Source organism: Sceloporus occidentalis, unplaced genomic scaffold (genome assembly GCF_023333645.1).
Source record: "Sceloporus occidentalis isolate IW3139 unplaced genomic scaffold, rSceOcc1.0.p SCAF_3, whole genome shotgun sequence".
Lineage (NCBI taxonomy): Eukaryota > Metazoa > Chordata > Lepidosauria > Squamata > Phrynosomatidae > Sceloporus > Sceloporus occidentalis.
The window spans coordinates 220,554,020-220,577,461 of record NW_028316983.1 but is presented as its reverse complement, the minus strand read 5'-3'; the positions used below and the strand labels follow the sequence as shown (position 1 = coordinate 220,577,461).

Below are 23,442 nucleotides of genomic sequence, written 5' to 3'. Positions count from 1 at the left end.
TTTTACAAGAAGCATACTTGACTGCTCTTGGTAGGAAGGATGTGTAAAAACCAGTGCTATGAATTGTCCCAGACAAAGTGTTTTGTGATAGTACACAACTGCCATTGGATTTAACCCATTATATGAAAATAAAGGGTGCTGGAAAAGAGTGCTGAGGATACCATGGACAGCCCAAAAAACAAACAAACAAATGGGTCCCCGAACTCTCCCTGGAATCCAAGATGATCAAATTCAGGCTGTTGTACTCTGGCTACGTCATTAGAAGGCACACATCATTAGAAAAGATAATAATGCTAGGAAAGATAGAAGGCAGTAGAAAGAGAGAAAGACCTCATGCACGATGGATAGACTCAGTCAGGGAGGTCATGGGCCTGAGTTTACAGGTCCTAAGGAGAGCAATGGAGGAAAGGGAGATCTTGGAGATGTCTCATCCACAGGCTTGCCAGGAGCCAGGGTCAACTTGAGGGTAGTTAACAGTTATTAATGAAAATGAGAGGAATACTTCTGTAGCACTCTCAATAATTAGAGAAAAAAATCTTTCAAAAGTATTATATAAAGAGCCAATACTGTAATTTCTTAATCACAATTTGTTTTATTGCAAACTAGTTGTAGATAAAAGGAAAGTTATTTTGTGTCATGGGTATGAATGGACACAGTCAGTTCTTTCTAAGACCGCTCTCTCTTTCTTAGAAGAACAGGAATATTTTCTCCATGATGAGGAACATGGTCCTTATTAATGGCATCTAGATTTTTTGTTAGCTATTGTAATATGTAAAGCTGTTCTTCTAAACAATGTTAGGCTGGGAAAGCAAATTTGGCTGATCTTATTTCACCCTCAAAGGATTCTTTAAAATCAAAGAATTTGCTTTTTACTGAAGAACCTAAAATCAAACACTTAATTGGAAGCTTTTATACAATCAACAAGAAGTTCTTTTGCAGTTTCTCTGTTTCTTTTTGTGGGGTGTAGAATGTGCCCTTGTAAAAGGACTTGAGACATATAACAGCATGTTAGTCCTTAAATAGCTGGGATATTGTGCACATCCTCTAAATCTGACTTCAGAAAGAGTAGGATTTCCTAATAGTGTTTTCAAATATTTCTATTCCATATGGATTTTATGAATCATGAACTGGATTATCATCAGTTCTCTGTTTTACATTCCTGGCACATTACTGCCACTGATTGGAAAGGCTTTTGTATCCTTTGCTGGAATTAACTCTGTTCCACAGTCTCAAAGCATCTGCTCAGCAGATATTTTCTACAAAGCATCAACAGGTTTTCTTCTTGCCCCCTTTATCATAGCTTAGCAAACCCTTTAAGTACATACAAATGAGAGGAGTTGGCTTTGCCAGCTGAGGTGGTTTTTGAAGTGATATTCAATGATCTCCTGGGTTCTTGTTCAGTAAGGGGAGAAACCATAGAGCGAGGCACATTCTTTCTATGCAGAAGGTTGCCGAATCAGTTCTTTTAATGTCCGTTTGAAAGGATCTTGGGTAGTAGATCTGGGAAAGATCACTGCTTGAAGCCTTGGCGAGCTACTATAGCCAAAGTAAACAGTACTAGGCCAGAGGGGCCAATCATATGACTTAGTGTAAGGCAGATCATCTGTTATGTTTCTGTGTTGGGCATTCTTCTTTTCATGGAATGCTATTGTTCTCATGTTTTTGCTAGCACTGCATAGGAATTGTGTGTTTAGTTGTTACGAGGGGAAATGCTCAGACATGAAGGATTATCTAGATCAGGGTTTGGGAAACAGGTGATCTTCCATATGGTGTTAGGACTCCAGTTCTCATGATCCTTCACCATAGCAGTGCTAGCCAGATTGAAGAGAACAGTGATTTAGTAAGATCTGGAGAACTTCTCATTCCCCTCTCTGATCTTGATAGATAGTGCAACAAATTATGGTTGGCAAACACAAAAATCTAAAACTAAAAACAACATATTTTACAACATACATTTTATAAGGACATCAGTAAATTGGGGAAACTGCCAAGCTGCATATATTTGCCCAAGGAATAAGATCTGCTGGAGGGACCCTCCTCTTTATCCCACCAGTGGGTGCATCATACTGTGTGAGGAGATGTGGGAGGACCTTCTCAGCCCTGGGAATCCAGTTTTGGACTCTCTTCACCTTACAGGCCTGATTGGTGCCAGTCTAATTTTGGTGCCAGTTTAAAGTGGAGCTTTTTACAGAAGCCTTTAGGGCATAATACTATTCTTCTTCGTGGTCTCTGCGAATCATACAAATGGGTTGTACTGCGCCTGCGCAGTGCCTTCGGAAACTTCTGGAATCACTAGGCAAAGTACACTTTGCAACATGTTGAAACTTTTTGGCGGTAACCCCGCCCATCCCCTATAAAGCCTCCGTTCCCGCTCTTTTCCCCAGTTCCTTTTTTCCGCCGCGTTAGCTGCCACTAGGAACTTCGCTCTCTGTGTTAGAAAGGAATCACTGGAAATTGACCTCGGACCGTTTTTGACTCTTCTCTGCGACTAGCCCTTGATCTGATTTTGGCATTTAGACCCCGGAACGTGTTTGACCTCGCACCTGCTTCTCCCTCGGACTTGTCTCCTCGCTCGTTGCCGACCCGGACCGCCTGACCTCGCTCTTCGGATCATGCCATCAGTACCCTTTAAAAAGTGCTCCGTGTGTGGGGGTAAGATTCCTGGCCAGGACCCCCATTCCTCTTGCCTCCTGTGTTTGGGAGAGACCCACGTTCCGGCCTCTTGTGCCTTGTGTAAGTCTTTGACTCCTCAAGCGAGGAAAAATCGGGAGACGAGGTTGAAGGCTGCTATCTACACTAAAGTCTTCACCTCAGGGACGATGTCTTCGGTGGGGGCTTCATCTTCGGCCGCGACTTCCCTACCGACCCTTGCCGAGTCTCCGACTCAGTCGCCACCGGTGGATCCGCCAACCCTCCCCGGGGATGGTCCGTCTGAACCACAGGGCCCGGCTGAACCCATCCCCAAAGCTCCCAAGAAGGATAAAAAGCATAAGAAGGTCCCTAAGGAGAGCCGGACCACCGAGAAGGACTCGAGCTCCCATAAGGGTTCTGCCTCGAGCTCCTCTGTCCCGAAGGCGCCCACTTCTACCACTCCGAAGTCGGGTTCCGCTTCGAGGCCTTCGTCTACTAAGACTTCGAAGTCTACGGGAGCAACTAAACCTCCAACTGGGGCTCACGTGTCATCCAAGAGACCCCGATCTTCTTCTTTGGACGACGACCGTCAGCCGTCTAGACGTCTCTCCCTGGATCGAGGCCAGGAGGACACTCCACAGGCTCGCCCAGAAGACCGTTCTGACTCGGTACGCAGGCACTCGGATGCCGACCGTAGACCGTCGGAGGCCGACTCCCGACCATCAGACCCACGCCTGGCGGCCAAAAGGGCTAAAACTTCGACCTCCGGGTCGCACGTCACAGGCACCAGCCGTGGGGACCGCTCTCGTGATCTAGCCTCGGGGTCCCGACCCCTGTCTACCTTCCGGCATGCTCCCGAGGAAGCTGCTCAACTCCTCTCGGAACCGGCTTCCCCTGCGGGCTCCAGGGATGACCGTCGCTCTCCGACTCCAATGCCAACCCGCGTACGTCGAGCCGTCTCTCCATCCCCACCCAGGGACCCTCAGCCTGAGTACTACTACGATTCTGAAACAGGGAGGTACTACAGACTGGTCCCTCAAGAGGATGTGGAGTCCCTCCTCGAACATCGGAGACCGAGACCAAGAGCTTCTTCCAGACCCTCCAGGGTGTCTGCATTTTCGCCCCACCGAGTGGAGGCCGCTACCGACCCGGATGTCGTGAACCTCGAGTCGGATGACGAAACGGCTTCCCAGGCCCGTTACCGCCCGAGACACGACTCAATTTCTTCCCGGGACGATGACTATCAGTCGGCCAACCAGGACTTTGCCCAACCGGGTGCGGTGTCCCCCTCCGACGATGTCCGAACCTTCGCGGAGCATGTCATCAAAATGGGCAACGCTCTGGACATCAAGATCTCCCAAGCTGAAGAGGAGGCCTCGGACCCGGTTGAGAGACGGATCCATGGAAGACTGCCCACCCCGCCGGCAATACCTCTTCTTCCCTCCTTGGAGAAGTTAGCCAGGCGTTCTTGGGAGGCCCCTGCATCCACGGCGTCCAACAACAGGAAGGTTGAGTCCCTCTATAGAATCTCTCCACCGACTCCGTCTTGGCTGTTTGGGCACCCCAAGCAAAGCTCAGCCATCGTAGAAGGCTCGCAGCGTGCGTCCACCCCGAAAGCTTCCTTGATGCCATCCGACAAGGAAGCTAAGAAGATCGACGCCCTGGCCAAGAAGGCGTATTTCTCCTCGGCGTTGGGCATGAGAGTGGCAAATTACAACGCGTGCATGGGCGCTTACATACAGTGGCTCATGGAAAAGGTGTCCCCTCTCATTCCGGACTTACCTGATGATTCCCAGGCTATCCTCTCGGAAGTCCGCGACGAGGCCCACTCAATTGGAGGATGGCTTATCACTTCGGCCAGACACGCCACGGACTGCTCCGCTAAGTCTATGGCGGCTGCCATAGCACTCCGCAGGCACGCCTGGCTAAGGTCTTCAGACTTGAACCAGAATGCTCGCTCGACCATCGAAGACATGCCCTTCGACGAGGACGGCCTCTTCCATCGTGAGACGGACGAAAAGCTTAATTTTAAGTACAGGATGAGGACCGCTGCCAAGAAGCACGGTATGTCTTCTTCCCCCCAGTCGTCCTCTCGCAAGCGCTTCACTGCCGTACGCCAGTGGTATGGCCAGGGCCAGAGGCCCTACCAACAAGATAGGCCTTTCCAGCGCCAGGATCAGGGCAGGCAACGCTTCCCGTCCCAGTCTTCCTCCTCCTCGGGCCGCCGGTCGGGGCCCAAATACAAAAAGAATTACAGGAGGCAAGATTCGGACCCGGCTAAGAAGAGGAACTGATGGGACTTAGTGTACTCCGTCGCTTCTACTGCTCCTTTCTTTCTGGACAGACTGAGGCCCTTTTCTAACACCTGGGCCACAATCACCACCAATTCTTGGGCCCTCACCATCGTCTGTAGGGGTTATGCCCTTGAATTTGAGGAGCTCCCACCAACTGGAGCTATTCTGTCCACTCCCCCCTCAGACACCCTTCTCGACGAAGTACGCACCCTTCTCGCCAAAGGCGCCATCTCCATTGTCGATCCCGTCGACGTCCCTAGATGCTTCTTCTCCCGTTATTTTACGGTCCCGAAACCTGATGGGGGAATCAGGCCCATATTGGACCTTAGACAGTTGAATGCTTACCTGTCTTATCGCCGTTTCCGGATGGTAACGCTTGCTTCTATTTTACCTTTGTTGCAGCAGGACCTGTGGTTTGCAACGATAGACTTAAAGGACGCTTACTTCCATGTCAGCATCCGGGAGTCCCACCGCAGGTTTCTGGCGTTCGCCGTCGGGACGGACGTCTACAGATACAACGTCCTCCCCTTCGGCCTATCCACCGCTCCCCGCATCTTCACCAAGTGCATGGCGCCCGTGGTTGCTCACCTACATCGCCGCGGCATGAGAGTCTTCCCGTATCTCGACGACTGGCTCCTCGTGTCCCCCTCACGTCAAGAGCTACAACGACACACCTCAGAGACACTCGGGCTCTTATGGGACCTGGGCCTAGTGGTCAACCTCGAGAAATCTCAGTTGCTCCCCACAAGGCAGATAAAGTTCATCGGGTCCCTCCTCGACTCAAACAGTTGTATGGCCTTTCTGCCTCCGGACCGTTTCCAGGCCTTGGCCCGGGCCGTCAGCAGGTGCACCACCCGAAGGCGGGTTATGGCAAGGGACATTCAGGTGGCATTGGGCCACATGGCGTCGACAACATTTGTCACTCCGTGGTCAAGGCTCCGGGCTCGACCACTGCAGTCATGGTTCCTGTCGGTCTTCGATCTGGAAAGAGACCCCCCTTCCCGCAGACTTACCGTGCCAAGACCAGTCATTCGCTCCCTCCGTTGGTGGCTCGACTGCCGGAACGTCTGCGCCGGCATGCCCTTTTCACCGCCCCAACCAGAGTTGGTGTTGACCACAGACGCATCGGAAGACGGCTGGGGTGCCCACGCCTTAGACCTATGGGCCAAAGGCATCTGGTCCCTGGACGAGAAGACACTCCACATCAACGCATTAGAGCTGTTGGCGGTGGAAAAGGCCTTAAGGGCTTTCGAGTCCTCACTGTCGGGGAAAGTTGTTCAGCTCAGAACAGACAACACCACGGTGATGTACTACCTGAACAAACAAGGTGGCACCAGGTCACGCACCCTCCTAGACATCACACTTCGGCTTTGGGACTGGTGCATAGCCCGGAACATTTTGCTCCAAGCGGTACACTTGCCAGGCACCCAGAACACTCAGGCGGACCTGCTAAGCAGGTCCCCCTCGTCGTGCCACGAGTGGAGGCTCCACCCGGAAACTGTACACGACCTCTTTGCCCGATGGGGAACCCCACAAATAGACCTGTTTGCGACCGTGTACAACTCCCATTGTCCCCAGTTCTGCTCCCGGACGCCGGACGACGACTCCCTCGGGGATGCGTTCGGGTTCCGATGGTCGGGGATAGCACTCTACGCCTTTCCCCCCTTCCCGCTGATCACCAGGACAGTCTCGAAGATGGTTTCGGATTCAGCGGACGCGATCCTGATCACGCCTTGGTGGCCCGGGCAGCCCTGGTTTCCTTGCCTCCTTCACCTCTCTCGAGCCAACTTTCTCCGGCTCGAGCCCAGACCGGATCTCCTCACGGTTCAAGGAGGTCGCGTTCGACACCCGGACATCGAGACCCTTCCCTTGGTGGCGTGGAGAATCCATCCCTAGCCCGGCTACCGGCCTCGGTACGGAAAGTCATCTTGGCTGCCCGGAAACCGGCCACCCAAAAATCCTACAGACTCAAGTGGGACAGGTTTCTTCAGTTCCTGTCTGACAGACGCCTCTCCCTAGCCCAGGTTGATACGTCAGTGGTCCTAGAGTTCCTAATGTCCCTCATTGATTCGGGCCTCTCTACCACATCTGTTAAGTGCTATCTATCTGCTATTTGCTCGTCCTTCCAATTTGATGGGAAGCCCTCCTTTTTTAAAGACCCCCTTGTCAAGGGATTCCTGAGGGGCTGCAATAATTTATACCCCCAGGTGTCGGTCCCGACTCCGGCCTGGAGTCTCGAGACGGTGTTAGGGGCCTTGCAGTCTAAACCATTTGAACCTTTAGCCACCACTGACATTAGACTGTTAACCTGGAAAACAGTGTTTTTGGTGGCTATCACTTCTGCCCGCCGGGCGGGCGAACTTTGTGCCCTGCGTCGGGACCAACCCTTTCTTAGATTCCACTTGGACAAGGTAGTTCTCAGGACAGATATTTCCTTCTTACCCAAGGTTGTTTCCACTTTCCATATGTGCCAGGACATTGTTTTACCAACTCTGGCACCCAGCCCGACTACCGATACCGAGCGGGCCCTCCACTCCCTGGACGTGCGTAGGGCTTTAGCCTTTTACCTGGACAGAACTAGACACTCGAGCCGCTCGGAGAGACTGTTCCAGTGTTACTCGGGGCCGAAAAGAGGACTGCCCGTGTCGGCCCAGAGACTCTCTAAGTGGATTTCGAGTACTATTGCCCTATCTTATGAGCTTTTGGGCAAGCCCTTGCCGACCAGGATCCGCTCCCATGCCACAAGGGCATTAGCGGCCTCTTCTGCTTTTTTGTCTGGTATCCCTTTGGACGAGATTTGCAAGGCTGCCGTGTGGTCTCAGCCCCTAACCTTTATTAAACACTACAGGTTGGACACTAGGGCCAAAAAGGACGCAGCTTTCGGGAGGGCTGTGTTGGTGTCAGGACTACATTGATTGTGTTCGCTGTTGACTGTGTTCCATACCGACAGCATCAATATGACTGTTCTCGAATGACTCAATGCTGGGGTTCGAGGTCCTTTTGGGCTTGCCTTTACGAGGTGGGATTTCTTTACAAGTATATAAACAAACCATCAACTCTTATACTTGTTTCAGTTATCTTTATTGTCCATTACTTATTGGTTCACTGATTTCTATGACACTCCCACCTCCACTGACCTTAGCTTGCCAGTCTCAACCCATTTGTATGATTCGCAGAGACCACGAAGAAGAAGGACAGGTTGCTTACCTGTAACGGTATTTCTTCGAGTGGTCATCTGCGAATACATACAAATCCCGCCCATCCTCCCCTCAGTGTCCTGCTCTGATTGGCTCTTTTGTGTTGCCTGCACGGCGGAAAATTGCGGAACTGGGGAAAAGAGCGGGAACGGAGGCTTTATAGGGGATGGGCGGGGTTACCGCCAAAAAGTTTCAACATGTTGCAAAGTGTACTTTGCCTAGTGATTCCAGAAGTTTCCGAAGGCACTGCGCAGGCGCAGTACAACCCATTTGTATGTATTCGCAGATGACCACTCGAAGAAATACCGTTACAGGTAAGCAACCTGTCCTTATCCTGCGTGTACAGGATTTTATACCGTTTTTATGTCAGCTTTTAAAATTACACAATATTTGATGTTTTTCGAATGTTTAAATTATTTTTGATTGTAAATTTTATTGTCTTTCATTTTAAGTTGTTGTAATTGTATTTATTGTAAAGTGTCCAGAGCTCTTACAATATAAGGCACCATAGAAATACATACATACATACGGTATATACCACATATACTCAACTATAAGTTGACTGCATGTGTAAGTCGAGAGCAGATTTTGGGGCCAAAATTATGGATTTTGATATGACTTGTGGATAAGTCGAGAGTAAAACTTAGGGATGTGTAACAAAGGATGCAAAGGATGAAGCAAAGGAAAATAGTGCCAGAAAACATACAAAATTCCAGTGGGCATAACTGTTTGGGCTCATACTAAAAGCTTCATGAATGAGAGAATATAAAAGGAGTGTGAGTGCTTCCAGAAAACATTACACTTTTGCCTTTCACCAGGGGATGGTTCCTTTTTTAAAATAAGAATTAAAATAGAGTACAGTACTTACATTGACCCAAGGATAAGTAGACTCATGTTTTTGGAGCCAATTTTTTGACTAAAATTTCTAGACTTATACATGAGTATATACAGTATTCATATATAAATCCAGACATTTTGGTAAAATAATTGACCCAAAATTGTGGGATCGCTTATGCATATGGGTCAAGGTAAGTACTGTACTTTGCCTCTTATCAAACAAGGAATCATCTCATTCTCTGGCCAGAGTGGCAAAAGGTGAGAGTTCAGTTCACCCTTGGATAACCTAAAAGAAGAACCAATCCCCTCTACTCTTCTGCCGTACAGTACTTTTTTCCTTTTTGAATGCTTGGGTGGGAAAATCTTGGTGGTGGCAGCTCATTGACCCCTCCCCTCATAGGAGCGCTGAGAGGAATTGGGCTTTAAAGAATTTGAATTAGACATTTGTTTGTTAGTTTTTCTTGGTTAAGATCAGGCAGTGTTATCACATTAAAGTTAAAGGATATAATCACTACTAACATAGTCAGTAGCTTTGCCTTTTCATATGTGTACATTTTCTTAGCCTCCTGCACACATCTCACAGACAGCATTTGTCATAGCTCCCTCCTCATCCATCCAGCCTTTAGGGTGAGCACAAACAGTTTTGCAAGTTCTTTGACATTAGTTTCCTTTGCTTTGCCCTTTACATCCTTTGCTACATACCCCTAGGTTTTACCCTCAATTTATCCATGGGTTAATCCATAATTTTGATCCCAAATGTTGTCCTCAATTTCATGTACAACTGGCCTGCCCCATACGTGTACTTCCCATACGTGGACTTGAGGTCACGTGGACAGGAAGCCCCATTTAGTTGAATGGCATGTGCGCTGCACATGAGCGCACACCCCATTCATCTAAATGGGGCTTTATCATGTGTGGAATTTGCTTTACGCCAGGGGGGAGGGGTCTGGAAAGGATCCCCTGCAAAAAGCGAGGATCCACTGTATAATGTTTTTGTATGTATGTATGTACCGTATATACTGAATTATAAGTCAACTTCATGTATGACTTATTGTTGAGTATATATGGTACATACATACATGTTGTTTTGTGCCTTAATAATAATAATATTTCTTACTGATGGTGATCCTAAGGTGTAAATATCACAGGGTTTACTTGACAAGATTCAGAATGGGTTTGTCTTTGCCTTGCTGTGAGGCTGGGACAGTGTGATTTGCCCAAGGGACAGTTGGATGGCTGTTTGAATCTTGAATTTGAATCTTGGTCTCCAGAGTTGTAGTCCAACACTCAGACCACAATACAACACTGGCTGTCACATACATTCATTCTGCAAGTACACATCAGCTACTTTGTAACATATAAGCAACCTATCTAGAAGCAATGAGCAAAATGCACTGAAACAGATGCAGTAAAGTAAAGTATGAAGTTAAAAAGGAAAAAAAATCATTGTTGTGTTGGTAAGGAAGGAAAATAGTGGAAGTAAGGAAGAATGGCAAGTCCTTAACATAACTTCAGTAAGCCGTAAGTACAACATGATAAATGAGAAATATTATCTCAGAGCACATGTTTCTTTGCATTATAATTAACTGTGACAGAAAACTAAAAAAGAAAAAGTGTGGAAGGTACCAAATTTGTCATTCGATGTTCTTATACTGTTAAGGTCAATGCGCTTTGGGAAATTTAAATTCCTGATTTTAATTGTTGCTTTGCAGGATGAAGATGAACTGGATTCCCATACCATGGTAAAAACAGGCTCAGAGAGTGCTGGCACAATGAGGGCTACAAGTACGATGAGTGAGAGTGCTCAAACAATGATTGAGCACAATAGTACAATGTTGGAATCAGACTTGGGGACCATGGTCATAAACAGTGATGATGAAGAAGAAGATGAAGATGAGGATGGAACTATGAAAAGTATGTCTCATTTTCCTTTCTGTTCAAAGCATTTTATAGGTTCTCCTCTGTACTGTATAAGTTATCAGTGAACACACACTTGAATCCAATTATGGTGTGGATTCTGTAAAAGAATGTATAAGTTAACATCATGGGAAAAGAGGTAGTTCATATTGATGCTGGCTGCATTCCGGAGTTTGTGCAGATCTGTATACTTGAGCATTATTCTTTGTTTTCCCTGGCAATAGTTCTCTGCTAACTTGTTTGCATGGGCCTCAGAAAACAAATGATCAACTAGAAAATTCCATGAACACATGGGTTTCTTCTGTAAGATGAAACAGGACTGCTGGATTGCTGGATTCAGAATATTAGTTCTATAGTCATTACATACTTTATGCTTTATTCTAGAAATTAATATATGTTTTAAAAAAGATTGCACTTTATTTAAGTTACTTAGGGGCTGGACAGATGGGGGGGAAGGGGCGGACAGAGGCCGCCCCTTAATTCCCTGCATCATTGCCATGGCGACGACTGTGAGGAGTTTACTGCATACCATGCAGCTGTGGACAAGTCTACATAGGGACAACCAAACACAGTGTACAAACATGAATCAAAGAACACGAGAGGTACTGCAGATTGAGTCAGCTGGAAAAATCAGAAGTAGCAGAACATGTTATAAACTACCCTGGGCACAAAATACTGTTTGATAACACTGAAATTCTGGACCATGCCAACAACTATCAGGTCAGAATGCACAGGGAAGCCATTGAAATCAATAAACATCTGGATAATTTCAATTGGAAAGAAGAAACCCTTAAAGTGAACAAAGTTTGGCTACCAGTTCTGAAGAATAGCAAAATGAAGATTCAGGAAATGCAAATGAGAAACCACCCAGGGTCTTTCCCAGCAGATAATGGTCGCCAAATTAGGAGACACTAATCCTCTTTGCATATCCTCCCACCCCGATGCCCTGCTATCAACAACAGAACAATACACAGATTAATATGGAATTTCCTCCAGACCCAGGGTCACATATCCAGCTCTCGTCTATGCCAACATTGTCTGAAGATGCCAGCCACAGATGTTGGCGAAATGTCAGGAATAAACTTTTCTAGAATATGGCCACATAGCCTGAAAAACCCACAAAAAACTAAGAATGCCGGCCATGAAAGCCTTTGACTTCACATATGTACAGCCTACTGGTGGGATGAACAGCTTTATATGCCATATTAAAATCTAACAAGGTCTAAACACTTTTCTGTATGTTAGAAACACCCATGTTGTCACTTGTATAACAGGAGCTGGCAACTCAAGTCAGTGTTTTATTAATTTTATGGTGGTTATGTAGGAGAGACCAGAAATCCTTTTCTTCAAGTGAATGAAAATAAATAGTTCTGTTGATGAGTGATGTCTCTGAGTGGTATGATTCAACCTATTAAACACTTAATATACTGTATATTTTAATTTGTCTTTGATGCTGAAATAGGTGTTTCCTTTATAAACATTGTGTTTAATAGCAAGTTTTATTGCCTACCCCTTTAAGCAATCAAACTGAACATATGTCATATGTGGAAGGGTATATAAGGGAGGGGTTATAAGATATAATGAATATACTTCTTTGCAAAGCAATTTAGGGGTACTGAGAAGAACAATGGAAAAATTACTCTGGAGGAAAGTGCCTTACTATGACGATAGATATAGTTTTCCAGTCCATTCTGTCTCTGAAAGAAAAGCTTCTTTCATTTTTTTTGATGTGTACAGGTATTAAAAACTTGGTGTGTAATGCAGAATGAGGACCCTTTCATCTTTCTACATTTAGTTTCCCAGATGCACCCAGGTTCTTGCTGGCAACACAGAATTCAGTGACTCTGTAGGACACCATAGCCCATGACTGGGGAAATGTCTTTCTTCTTGGTCTTGTCAAACTAGCATAGGATCATAGAATCATAGAGTTGAAAGAGACCACAAGGGCCATCCAGTCCAAACCCCAGCCATGCAGGAAGACACAATCAAAGAACTCTTGAGAGATGGCCTTCGTTTATAAGTCTCCAAAGAAGGTTATTTTTGTCTTTTAAAGACCCAAGGGGGCTATTTTTTAATCCTGATTAGTACATAAGGGGTATGCGTGTGTGTATGAATATGTGTGTAGGATTCTGTTACAGCTGGTGAGCTAGGTATTTAACCTTCCTTTCCCTGAATGCTGTAGTCTGTTCAGAGCCAGTGGGAGGCTTTTTCAAAGCTAATTGCTATGCAAGAGCAGAGATATCTCTATGTGACTGAACGAATTAGTAGGTGTACATACATATGTTATCTTTGAGAGTATGCATATTTTGGATGTGTGTGTGGGGGTAAGTGTGTGTGTGAGATGCTGTGATGAAGCATCTCCTTTCACCACTGGTATGCAGCCCTCAGAAAGTTAGCCATGAGGAGCTGCAACTAAATTTCTACATCCAAACACTTTCAAAGGGTTATGTATGTGATATTGTGGTAGGAAACCCTGCATCTGACTTAATGTACATTTATTGAAATGTATGAAACCTACTGTTTATCCTCTAGTCACTATGGGATTTCTTTTGGAAGTCAGAAAACAAAGTTTCTGTTAACATGGACAGAGACCATTCTTCAGTCAAAAGTGCATGGGAAAGCTGTCTCCAGATGGTCTAATGCAGGAATGGGGAATCTTATTTTTGTGTTGGTGGTTTAGGAAGGCCATAGTCCCCTCAACTGTGCCATATCTAGTGAAGTCATAGGCTGTGACCACACCCCTGGCTACCTTTTGGTACCTGGCTTTGTGACATGATGTTTTCAGCCAGGAAAGCCCGTGCACAGTTATTACATATGACTTAGTGCTGGCTGCAGAATAGTTCAAAAATTCTGTGTGTTGTTTGGAGGTGCTTTCACCTGTTATGTGCCTTTCCCCCATTGCTAAGGATACAGTGGCTGAGACTTCCCTCTGTTATCTCCAAGAAGACAAGTGGGGATCCTACTCTGCTCACCTTCCCATTTAGTGGGTAAATAAAGTGGAGGAGAATAGCTGCTCTTTTCTCTGATCAGAGGTAATGGTGGATTTCCCATCCTTGCAGACACTTGCCTTCCTGACTGAGACAGAGTGTGTTGTGCAGAGAAATGTCCCTTGCTCTAATGGGAGGACAGTCAAGAAGGGGGAAGGGAATTCCCAAATCCTCTAATGCAAGCTTGAATCTGGTCCTGGAAAACAACTTCTCCTCCTCTGTTCTCATGTATTTGGGTTGGGCAGCATTTGCCACCAGGGTACCTCATCCTTCTGCACATGTGCATTTGTTGAACACACAAAACATCTGTAAGAGGCTGAAAACAGTATCTTTTCTTATTTTTTTGTGGGCTTTTTCGGGCTATGTGGCCATGTTCTGTAAGAATTTATTCCTGACATTTCACCAGCATCTGTGGCTGGCATCTTCAGAGAATGAAGTATCTTTTCTGTTAATTCTCAATCCTCATACACTTCATTGAACAACATACCATCTGTGACTTCCCAGTGTTACTTAGATTATAAATTCTTGACCAGGGATTGTCACTTTTTTGTTCAGAGATCAAACATAATAATGTTAAAAGTAGCTAAAAGTTTTGTTGTAAAATGTACACCATGTGTAACTAGTTATTTAGCCGTTGTGTGATTTATAAATGCACCTTGTTTCTTACACTGAGGGTAGAGCAACATACGTAGAGGTCCAATACAGCCTCTTTGTTGGGTACTCTGATGCTTCAGGATTGGAGCTATATCTGGTGGATCCCAGCCTTTGGGTATATGGTTGTGTTCTGGATAAGTTAATATTGGACCCTTTTTCTATATGAAGAGCTAAGTGGCTCATCTCTTTAGTGCTTCCCATTTTGCTGCTTCCAATGTGTGGTGTTAGATCTCTTCCAAAAAATATGTTGTATTTACAATGACAATCACAAATGAAAGTCTTGAACAATACTGTGTTGTTTCCACAATATTCTGACGGTTTCTTATGTTAATTGTTGACACTCTATCCCTCTCCATATGGAGAGGGGCCTAGAAAAGGTGGCCTAAAGAAAGCTCATCCCCAACAACCCGGTTGGCTAGCCACGGCCTACGGGCATCTTCTGATGCGGTCAAACAAAGACAAAGAGACAAAGGCACACACCAGCCTCCAAAGGTGCAAATAGACTAAAGCTTGCATGCTGGAACATCAGAACCATGCAAGATTCTGCAGATAGTGGACGTCCTGAGCGCCGTTCTGCTCTAATAGCCCATGAACTGTCACGACTTAACATCGACATCACTGCTCTTAGTGAAGTTTGTCTCCACGAGGAAGGCAGCCTTAAAGAACACAGTGCCGGCTACACACTCTACTGGTCTGGCAAACCCAAAACTGAAAAACATCTTTCAGGTGTAGGCTTCATGATCAAAAACTCCATTGCCTCCAAACTTGAAACCTTGCCAACAGGACACTCTGATCGCATTATCTCCTACGCCTCCCACATATTGTTCTCTTCAGTAAATATGCCCCAATTATGCAAGCCAACCCTGCGGAGAAAGATAAATTCTACTCAGACCTACGCCACCTTATACAAAAAGTCCCTGCAGAAGACAAAAACATTATCCTTGGTGACTTCAATGCCAGAGTAGGAAAGAACTGGAAAGGTGTTTTAGGCAACCATGGTGTTGGAAACTGTAATGATAACGGACGCCTCCTGCTAGAATTTTGTGCAGAACAGCAGCTGACTATTACAAACACCATCTTTCAGCAGAAAGATAGCTTGAAGACAACCTGGATGCATCCCCGATCCAAACACTGGCACCTCATTGACTATATCCTAGTGCGCCAGAGAAATATTCGTGATGTCTGTCATACCTGAATGATTCCCAGTGCAGAATGTCAAACAGATCATCGCCTCGTAAGATGCAAACTAAATCTTCATTTTAAGTTTAAACCTAAGAGGGGTGGCATCCTAAAGAGGAGACTCCAAGTCAACAATCTTCAACAAGCTACCATGAGAGACAGTTTCCAGGCAAATTTGCAAACAAAACTTGAAGACCATCCTGTAGACTCTCCTCCTACAGTGCTTTGGCAACATATCAAAAACAGCATCTTGCAGTCTGTGGAAGAATCCTTAGGATTTTCCCTCAAGAAAAATCAAGACTGGTTTGATGAAAAAAACCAAGAGATCCAGGAGCTGTTGGCAAAGAAGAGAACTGCTCACCAGGCACACCTCGCCCAGCCATCCTGCCATGTAAAAAAAGCAGCCTTTCGCCCTGCATGTAGTCAGCTCCAACAAAAACTCCGAGACATTCAGAACAAGCGGTGGATCAACTTAGCAGAAAAGACACAACGTTGTGCAGATCTGGGTGATTCCAGAGGATTTTATGAAGCTCTTAAAGCAGTGTTTGGACCTACTTATCAGATCCAAAGCTCCCTATACAGTACAGATGGTCAAACACTAATCAGAGATAAAGGTTCCATTCTGAACTGATGGGCTGAACATTTCCAAAGCCTCTTTAGTGCCAACCGAGTAGTCCAAGACTCAACTATTCAACATATGACACAACAACCGATGAAGAAGGAATTGGACATAGCTCTCATTTTGGAAGAAACCGTTAAGGCCATACAGCAGATGAAAAATGGCAAGGCTGCTGGGATTGATGGAATTCCACCTGAAGCTTGGAAACATGGAGGTCATGTACTCCAGGCTAAACTCCACAAGCTCCTTGTGAGTTGCTGGGAAAAAGGCGAACTGCCATCAGATCTCCGAGATGCAGTCATCATCACCCTGTACAAGAAAAAAGGAGCAAAATTGGATTGCTCAAACTATCGAGGTATAACACTGCTCTCCATTGCTGGAAAAATCCTTGCAAGGATACTGCTGAACAGATTAGTCCCTGCTACTGCAGAAGAACTTCTCCCTGATAGCCAATGTGACTTTAGAGCTAATAGGAGCACTACAGACGTGGTATTTGCCCTTAGACAACTGCAAGAGAAATGTAGAGAGCAGAACAAAGGACTCTATGTAACATTTGTCGACCTCATCAAAGCCTTCGACACTGTGAGTAGAAAAGATCTGTGGCAAATCCTGGAATGACTAGGATGCGCCCCCCCCCCCCCCCCAATTCCTCAAAATGATTATCCTGCTACATGAAGGCTAGCAAGGTCAAGTCAGATATGGCGATGCTCTCTCGGAGCCCTTTCTAATAACTAATGGTGTGAAACAAGGTTGTGTTCTCGCTCCAACTCTATTTACAATCTTCTTCAGCATGATGCTCCAAAGGGCTACGGCAGATCTCAATGAAGAAGACGGCATTTATATACGCTACCGTACTGATGGTAGCCTGTTTAACTTAAGCCGCCTGAGGGCCCACACTAAGACTAAACTATTTAGTCCGTGAGCTACTTTTTGCTGACGATGCTGCCCTCGTTGCCCATATGGAAGCAGCTCTGCAGCACCTAACATCTTGTTTTGCAACAGATGCAGAGCTCTTTGGACTGGAAGTCAGCCTGAAGAAAACAGAAGTTCTCTACCAGCTGGCACCACAGGAAGAACACTACCATCCCCACATCACTGTAGGCACATCTGTGCACAAGTCTGTTCAGCAGATCACCTACCTGGGAAGCATCATCTCCTCAGACACCAAGATTGATAAAGAAATCGATCACAGATTAGCAAAGATATATAGTGCATTCAGAAGGCTTCACAAAAGAGTCTGGAGTAACAAACACTTGAGGCGAAGCACAAAAACCAGTGTGTATAGAGCCATTGTATTGACTATTCTCCTGTATGGATCTGAAACATGGGTCACCTATCGCCAACACCTACGACTCCTTGAACGCTTTCATCAGCGCTGTTTACGCACAATTCTAAATATACACTGGACTGACTATGTGACGAATGTTGCTGTCCTTGAACAAGCAGGGATCCCCAGCATTGAGGCCATGCTATTGAGGACACGGCTGTGCTGGGCAGGACACGTTTCTAGGATGAAGGACCATCACCTCCCAAAAATAGTATTCTACGGTGAACTCGCCACAGGTCAGCGTAAGAGGGGTGCCCCAAAGAAGAGATACAAGGACTCCCTGAAACAACATCTCAGGCTTGGCCAAATTGATCACCAACAATGGTCTGCCCTGGCCTTGCATTGGAAGGCATGGAGATGCACTATCCACGATGCTGCAGCTTTTTTTCAAAAGCTCACGCTGAACGAGTCTCGAAGAGAAATGACAACGCAGAAAGAACCGCAAGCCGGAAACATCACCCAAGGAGACTTTCCGCTGTGCTTTCTGCAACCGGACCTGTTTGTCCCGGATTGGCCTTTTTAGTCACCAATGCAAGCGCGGGATGAATCCTTCCTGAATCTTCGTTCGCGAAGCAAAGCCAGAGAAATTCCTATATTGGAAACCAAAGATCTAGCCCTAATGATTAGTAACCAAAGAATGTAGATGAAAATATTGTTCAAATATTTATTATAGGTTTTTAAAATAAAAAGGACACCTTTAAACTTTTGTTCTGTTGTGGAACCTCATTGTCTAAGCATTGTGATCCCAGTACAGATTTATAATGGATGAAAGCAGTTTATTGAAGATATTCTTAGGTTTGGCTTAGTTCTGTTCTGACCTAGGTAACAACACCATTTATTTTCAGATGGTCTTTCTATATACAGTAGAGTCTTGGTTATCTGACATTCGGTTATCCAACATTCCGGATTATCTGACGTTGGATAATTTGGGGACGTAGCTGTGGGCCTTTCCATCCCCAGACACATCCCCAAACATAAAAGGCCTCAAGTGGGTGGCGGCGGCAGCGGTGAGCACCACCAGGCCCCACCACCAGCTTCTGCCCCGGCTTGGCTGGGGGCGGTGGAATCTGCCGGGGCTGGGAGGGCTGACTTCAAGCCACAAAGGAGAGGACTGGGCCCAGAACAGAACTAAGCCAAACCTAAGAATATCCAGTCCTCTCCTTTGCATCTTGCTTTCCCTCAGCCCAAAAGGAGTCCGCGGAGCTCCGTTCAGGCTGAAGGAAACCAGGCCGCAAAGGAGAGGACTGGGCCGAGGACCCAGTCCTCTCCTTTGCAGCTTGAAGTTGGCCTTCTCAGCCCTGGCAGACTCCGCTCCTCCCCCGCAGCCATGCCCAGCCAGAAGCCGCCGCCGCTGCGGAGAAACCAAGAGGTAAGCAGAGAAGGAGGGAGGGAAGGAGACAGGGAGGGAACAAGGGAGTGAGAGAGGGAATAGGCTTGCCATATCCCGCCTGGGGGCGGGACTTTCCCGGTTTGGGGCGGGGCCACACGGTCCTGCCCCAGTTTGGCCCCTCCCCCGGGACCTCCCCCCCCAGCAAGGCCCTGGAGGCAGCTCCAGCCCTCCCCATGGCTGTGTGCCACCCTCCCCGCCTCCCTGCCTGACTTAAGGCTAGAGAGCAGGTCTTAAAGACATCTGCCACTCAGAGCTATTGCCAGCCCACTTGGTATATATACCCTGCAAAAGGCATTACTTTCAGGTTACAGTGAGCAAAGAAAAAAAGGCCATCAATCGTTCCTGTTTCCCTGGGAGTCTAAATGCCTCATCTTTTAAATGTCTACCACTCAGTATTGTTGTAATTCTTTATCACAGGGTCGTTTTTGAGGCCCTAAACACCTTTCCTTGTAATATGCAAATTTCTCCCGAAGCTGACCAATGGGAAAGAAGCAATCAGCCCCCCTCCCCTTGGGTTGGTTTTCAAGGGCTTGGAAGGAAGAGATTTTGCCTTGCAAGTTGCTGGTAAATAATAGAAGGCTTTGGGGTTGCAAAAGGCTGCAGAAATAGTTTGACCCCCCCCCCCCTTAAACATCCATGGCTCAGTGCTATGGGATTCTGGGAATTGTAGTTTCTTGTGGCACCAGAGCTCTTTTGACAAAAGGAGACTGAATGGAGGCGTTGCCTGGCTGGGGGCAGAGCCTCTTGCCAGCAGTGAGAAGGCTGCGATGATGAGGAAAAGCAGGGGCTCCTCTGGTGGTCCTGGCCACTTCCCTTGGCTCCCTCCCTCCTCCTCCTCCTCCTCCTCCTTCTCCTCCTCCTCTCAGAGCTCATTCACACTCCCTGGCTTTTCTCTCCCCCCCCCCCTCTGCACTTTGAGACCCCTTTAACTGCCAAAACTCAATGCTCTGGAATTCTGGGGTCTGTGAGGCATTTGGCCTTCTCTGTCAGAGAGCTCTGGTGCCACAATAAACTACAATTCCCAGGATTCCATAGCACTGAGCCCTGGCAGTCCAAGCAGTGTGTTTTGGACACAGAGATCCTCCAAATGAATCCAGTCCCTAGCTTTTATATCTCTCACACACACTGCAGGAATAATAACCCACTTTGAGACTGCTTTAACTCAGTGCTAGGGAATCCTGGGAATGCTAGTGTTTGGGAGACATTGAGACTTCTCTGTCAGTGATGGCTCTGAGGCCACAATAGACTACAATTCCCAGGATTCCCCAGCACTGAGCAGTCTCAAACTGGACCATTTCCTCAGTGTGGATGCACCTGGGGAGGCATTCTGGGCACTGCAGTTCAACTACGTTTGGAGGGTTACGGGACTCCCTGTCAGAGATAGCTCTGGGGCCACAATGTACTACAGTTCCCAGCATTCCCCAGCACTAACCCAGGACAGTTAAGTCACTCTCAAACTGGATTATTTCCTCAGTGTGGATGCAGCTTTGGTGAGGAACTCTGGGCATTTCAGTCCAGCATTGTTTTATTTCTGCAGTGTATTTTGGACCAGAGACAAGGTGACCAGGCATCCTCCTCCTTTTCCAGGACATGTCCTCTTCTGTCAAATTTCAAAAGGTCCTCCATTTGGATCATGGCTAAGAAGCATGGATTTATAAGTACATGGGTGTTTTTAGCTTTTATTTTTGGCCATGTCCTACATTTTTTTTGCTTGGGTGCCCTACATTTTGGGGTGAGGGCATTGGTCACCTTGGTCAGAGAGCTTTCCAGGGGTTAACTGCCATTCTGCTGTGGTGCTGGAACAAACCACCATTCCCAGAATTCCATAGCATTCAGGCAAGACAGTTAAAGTGGTCTCAAACCAGATTATTTCTCCAGTGTAGATGCAGCCCAAGCCTTTTGCCTCTCTTATGCCTGAGATTTCAAAGCCCAGCCTTGGCACCACAACAAACTACAAATCCCAGGATTCCATAGGATGGAGTGATGAGAGTGAAAGCAGTGTGGCAGCAGCCTAAGTATGCTTAATGCAGTTCTTAACATGGTGCACCTCTTGCCTACAGAGTCTCACAAGACTTTTTTGTTGAACAACTTGTACCCATTAACTCCATTTCATGTCTCCTTTATTTAGTGGGGAGGAATACAGACAAAACAAGTCAAAATGAAGAAAAACCAAAGTCCCTTGACCAAAGGGTTTGGTTGTGGAATAAGCCTCTGAAATATGCAAGAGGCAATGTTAAAATAAAGCCATGTTCAATGCTCAAATGTGCTGTTTGGAATGGGGAGAGGGGGGTGGCCAGAAAAGGAAGTACATTTCCGTGATCTGTCTACGAATAATGTCAAAATGTCCTCCATTTTGATCATGCCTAAGAAACATGGATTTATATTAACATTTCTAAAAAAGCCTCAATTTTTTTGTGTGTCCTCCATTTTTAAAAACGTGTCCTACATTTGAAAATGTTGTCCTGCATTTGTCCTACATTTGTCCCGGTTTGCAGGTCCTCACTTATGGCAACCCTAAGAGGGAAGGAAGGAGGAAGGAAGGGAGAAGGGGAGGGGAGAGGAGTCTGGATTATCTAACATTTTTGCTTATCTGACTATCAGCCGGCCCTTTTATGTCGGATAATTGAGACTCTACTGTAGTTAAAACTGAATCTGCCATTTGAGAATTGCTGCATAATAACTTTTTCACTTGGTCTTGCTTTCATGCAGTTTGGATGTAGGCAGTGACCATATTGCAGGATATCCATGGATTTTTTTATCCATGGATTCAACCATCCACGTCTTGAGAATATTTTAAAAAATACAAATTCCCAAAAGCAAACCTTGATTTTGCCATTTTATAAAAGGGGCGCCATTTTACTATGCCATTATAATTAATGGGACTTGAGTATCCATGAATTTTGGTATCCATGGGAGGGATGGGGGAGACTCCTAGAACCAAACCCCAAGTGGATACCAAGGGTCCACTCTATTTTAGCAATATGTAGATTCATCTTGAGAGTACTTTCTTAAGTGTCCCCATGAATGCAGAATAGTATTGCCTGGTTCAGAAAGAGTTTTATGCAACGAGAATGCAGAATGGAGACCAAAAAAAAAAAAAAAAATACAGTTCTCTTTTCTAGACTTAAAAATTGTTTGCACAAACAATGCGGCATGGAAATGTAGGTTTTAAAGTATTCCTGCTAGTCTCCTTTGGTTGTCAGGACCAAGGCATTTGTTACTCCTTATTCCTGTTATTACATTGTACATGCAAACACCATTTTTTAAAATTATATTACACTGAAGAAGGGACTGGGAGGCAAAGAGAGAGAAACACACACATACCAGCCTTGCAATGCAACTGGGGCTTTTCCCCAGGACTGGGGAATAGGAGTTAGGAGTAAGTAGTAAAGAGGTTTTTATAGGAGTAGGAATAGGAATAACATTAAGAAAAAATATTTTACTCCAGAGTAGGACAAAGAGTAACCCCAAAATTAACACTACTCCCCAGCCCTGATTAGGACAGAGTATGGAGATGTTGTATTGGTCAGAAAACTTCAAGGAAAAGGGAAATGCTAGAGCCATACCTTAAGATATTCTTTTGTTCCCCTAATTCTGTTCTTTACCCCACTTGTACAGGGAAAAACTGGAGTTTTGTGTGCCATGGCAGTAGGGGAAGTAAGGAACAGAGAAGAATGTAGTGTCATAAGTGCATCATCTTCTACTTTTTGTAGTTCAAAGAGTGCAGTGATATCCTTTGGGTTCTGATGTGGCAGAGCAGTGGTCCATCACAGTCTGTCTGTAGTAGTGACAAGCCAGAAGCCCCCATGAAGCTTAGAAGGAGGCTACAGCCCCTCTGCATTATTTGTCCTTGGCAAATTTTCTCAGAGCTATTTATGCAGGTTGCAGACAGGCAACCCAACATTTTGTACCAATTATGGTTCTTTTGGGTTCCAATCAACATGTGAAATGCAGTGACTCATAAATCTGTCGAGTTTCAAACTCTGGATTTTCCTCAGCTCAGTACTTTATCTGATTGCATATAGCATGCATATAACAGTGTGGGAAAGCATTTTATTAATCATGTTGGTAGAGCTGCATTCTAGTGGAAACAAATGCAGGTCATAGGGGGAACATTTGGAAGTACTCAGAATCTGGTGGTCTTTGTAATATTCTGAAGACAGCAGGCCCCTACAAACTGGGACTTCATTTTGGCTCAAGCTTCTTGCAGCTTTCTTAAAGTGTATATATTGTCTGGTGGCGCATTTTGAATGGCATTCTAGCAAGTCTCACAACTGCAAAAATAAATGTATCTGGACAGAAGAGGAATTTTCTTCCTCTCTTAGTAATGTGAAAATATTTTACATCTTTAAAAAAAACTTTGCTAACATTAGATTTTGTGTATATGTTCTTCAAATCCTCCAAATTTTC

At 45.9% G+C, this 23,442-nt stretch overlaps 1 protein-coding gene across 2 annotated transcripts in view; it reads left to right on the top strand.

Annotated features, from left to right (window-relative positions):
* STK3 (serine/threonine kinase 3) overlaps nucleotides 1-23,442 on the top strand; it is a 161,826-nt gene that overhangs the window by 80,643 nt on the left and 57,741 nt on the right. For both annotated transcript variants that reach the window (XM_089517701.1, XM_089517702.1), the window contains exon 9: nucleotides 10,672-10,873. In XM_089517701.1, the coding sequence (XP_089373827.1) occupies nucleotides 10,672-10,873 (202 nt within the window). The remainder of the gene's footprint in view (nucleotides 1-10,671; nucleotides 10,874-23,442) is intronic.